Genomic DNA, 3405 nt, shown 5'->3' with positions numbered 1-3405 from the left:
TACCGCTTTGAGGGCAAAAATTTGGTATAAAAAATCAAAGTGCAAACACATACAATGTTATACAAACTTCTAACATAACAGGATGAAACTTTTGAAATCCCTATTGAAAAAAGAAGTAAACATTTATGTCCATTTGTGTTAACAAAAAGGTGATTTAGTATAGTCCATTGTGGCTACACATACACCAATCTGGTTTTCACAGGTCAGCTAATGTGACACTTTGGTTTTCCTTGTCCACTGGCATGGAGTGGTAGGGTAAAGATTCATTCCATAATACCACGTGGTATGGCAAGGGCTGTAGGGAGCAGCGACCATGGAGTTCTCCAAGTAGTGCAAAGGACAAGCTTTGGACATGTTTTGGACAAAAGTTTTAAGATTCTACTGTATGACATTGCTGAGACATGCTCCAAGTTTAGAAAAGCAAGCACAGACCAGTTCCTCAGAGATAAAAGGCAAACTGACATGTCAGCCAGGTGTCAATAAAGTCAAATGGATTATCACCTCGTTAAACAGCTATTCTTTGGCAGGAAGAAAGGTGTGAGTAAGAAATGTTTCAGAGGAACAGCCGTGTTAGTCTGTATTCGCAAAAAGAAAAGGAGTACTTGTGGCACCTTAGAGACTAACCAATTTATTTGAGCATGAGCTTTCGTGAGCTACAGCTCACTTCATCAGATGTTTACCGTGGAAACTGCAGCAGACTTTATATACACACAGAGAATATGAAACAATACCTCCTCCCACCCCACCTATTACCAGCAGGACAGTGGGGTGGGAGGAGGTATTGTTTCATATTCTCTGTGTGTATATAAAGTCTGCTGCAGTTTCCACGGTAAACATCTGATGAAGTGAGCTGTAGCTCACGAAAGCTCATGCTCAAATAAATTGGTTAGTCTCTAAGGTGCCACAAGTACTCCTTTTCTTTTTGAGTAAGAAATGTACATCTTGTCAGACAGGTTTGCTGTCACCTGAACCCCAGCTGGAGATGATTCTCAACAAGGAGGAAAAGATATAAAAATGAAGAACAGAGACCCTAAATTTCCTCTCTTCCCTCATTTCTACTCACAGCATCAACAACGTTTGAAAGACTAAAGAAGGCTCATTGAACTGGGGTATTGGTCCTGGCTGAAAGAATCTAGCCAGACTGCTGTAAGCATATGGTGAGAGAAACCTTTTGCTTTAAATTCACTTAGCTTGTTAAGCGAGATATTAGTTTGTGTTTTACCTTTTCTTTCTTTGTAACCAATTCTGACATTTATGCCTCATTACTTCTAATCTCTTATAATCTATCTTTCCATAAAATACCAGGTTTACAATGGTGCCAGTGACACCATGGCACCTGGCCCGCTCCACTTGAGGCCCCAGGCCCCACCAGTTTTTCTCTTCCCCCAGTCCCTGCCCCCTGCCCACTGGCTGCCCCTATTGGCTCACTGGCTGGCTGAGGGCTCCTTTCCATCCCCTGGCTGGATCCCAGTGCAGCTCCAGCTCCTGGTGGTTTCCGCTGCCTGCCACTTGGGGGGGAGGGGGGCCACCTGCCTCTGACCTCAGAGCCAGGCTGCCTGGGACCAGTGGAGAAGCTGGGCCAGTCTCAGCCAGTGCTAGGGGTGTGGGGGCTTGGCTTGGCCCCTCCAGGTAGGGTAGAGTGACCATACTTCCTTACGGGATGGCCAGGGGCTCACCTGAGCCCCCCTTACCCTCCTGCCCACAGGGCTCGCCAGAGCCACTGCACCTAGGGCTGACTCCCTGCAGCTCCATGCCCTGTGCTGCCTGCAGCTGGGGCTGAGAGTCGGAACTCCGAGCCAGGCACTGGGGCTGACCCATCCTGCTCCCAAGCTCTGCGAACTGCTGTCGGGGCTGGAGCTGACCCCTCCTCCCCAAGCTCTGTGTGCTGCAGCCAGGGGCTGTGGCTGACACTACCCCTCCCCAGCCGAGTTCTGTGTGCTGCAGCCAGGGGCTGACTCCCCCAGCTCTGTGCTGCCCATAGCAAGAAAACTGCAAGAAAACCAAATTCTCTCTCTTACCACTATCGTGAGGACATGGAATATGGGAATTAATGTAGAACTGCCCTTTGCTAAACACCACTTGCTCCCCTATGTGCTCTACCATGGAAACTTGTGTTCATATGATTTGCACAGAGTACACAGATTGCTGGTTGGTCATGACAGTTGATCACATATTGACCAGTTTGCAAAAAGCAACCACCATTGACATCTATACATCATGAGCTTGTAATGAATGTATGCCATGGGTAGTTTGGTTCTGTACGACAAAAGTTTTGTATGGAGGACCAGCTACATAAGGATATTTTGCCGTCCTGTAGGGGATCACAAAACATTTTACAAATATTCATTAACTGAACATCACAAAAATCTTTGTTGGGGAGATGACGGTTATCCTCACCTTACAGGTGCATACACTGAGTTTGAGTGACTTGCCCAAGATCGCAAAGCAAGTCAGTGTTTACTTTTGGGGTGAAAACCTGACTCAACTAATGTCAATGGAGTTTTGTCATTAACATCAACAAGGCCAGGATTTCAACCCAGGACTCCAACTCCACCATATTGTCTGATAGGCACCCCTAGTTCCCCTCAGATAAAATATTTATATTTAAAAGTACATTAAGAGGGATGTACTATAGGTAGATGAAGGTATATTTATAATTATGATTATAAAACCAGCACTTATTTACCTATACTATTAAAAAAAAATTACACCTAAAAGAAATTTAAGATCTTTTCATTATTCCTTCTATTTTTTTATCGTTTACTTTTTGCATTTTTCAGCTTGGAGAATAAAATGAAGCGATTCATTTTCATGTCATGTACATTTAATTACAAGTCATTTGCACTTTCATGTTAACAAGTCCTATTCCAATGCTATAGTGCATGTGTTACAAACACAGAGGATAGTATTTATTCTTAAAAACATCTACTGGAATTTTAAACAATTGAAACATTTCTATTTGTTTGATAAAAGCTTATTTTAAATCACTTATTATTGTGCAACAAATTTGTGTCCCTCTAATTCAATTTGAAACCTTTTATTTCAGAATGTTATATTGATCCAGCAATAAACTATTAATACTTTGATCTATTTCATTAGTAGTCAAAAGCAGGCTTCAATAAATGTTCATTTTTGGATATGTTTCAGAGGAACAGCCGTGTTAGTCTGTATTCGCAAAAAGAAAAGGAGTACTTGTGGCACCTTAGAGACTAACCAATTTATTTGAGCATGAGCTTTCGTGAGCCACAGCTCACTTCATCAGATGTGATCATCTGATTCATGTGATTCATCATCTGATGAAGTGAGCTGTGGCTCACGAAAGCTCATGCTCAAATAAATTGGTTAGTCTCTAAGGTGCCACAAGTACTCCTTTTCTTTTTATTTTTGGATATGTTAGTGAGGTAT

The 3405-nt window shown here is 42.8% G+C and overlaps 1 protein-coding gene across 2 annotated transcripts in view; it reads left to right on the top strand.

Moving 5' to 3' along the window:
• The first annotated feature begins 1001 nt into the window (after positions 1–1001).
• The window catches only part of GPT2 (glutamic--pyruvic transaminase 2), a 51672-nt gene continuing 49268 nt past the window's right edge, over positions 1002–3405 (top strand). For both annotated transcript variants that reach the window (XM_048870803.2, XM_048870802.2), the window contains exon 1: positions 1002–1157. In XM_048870803.2, coding sequence (XP_048726760.1) covers positions 1155–1157 — 3 coding nt within the window. In that variant the 5' untranslated portion in view covers positions 1002–1154. The remainder of the gene's footprint in view (positions 1158–3405) is intronic.

Source organism: Caretta caretta, chromosome 12 (assembly GCF_965140235.1).
Source record: "Caretta caretta isolate rCarCar2 chromosome 12, rCarCar1.hap1, whole genome shotgun sequence".
NCBI lineage: Eukaryota > Metazoa > Chordata > Testudines > Cheloniidae > Caretta > Caretta caretta.
This window is presented reverse-complemented; position numbering and strand designations above follow the sequence as displayed.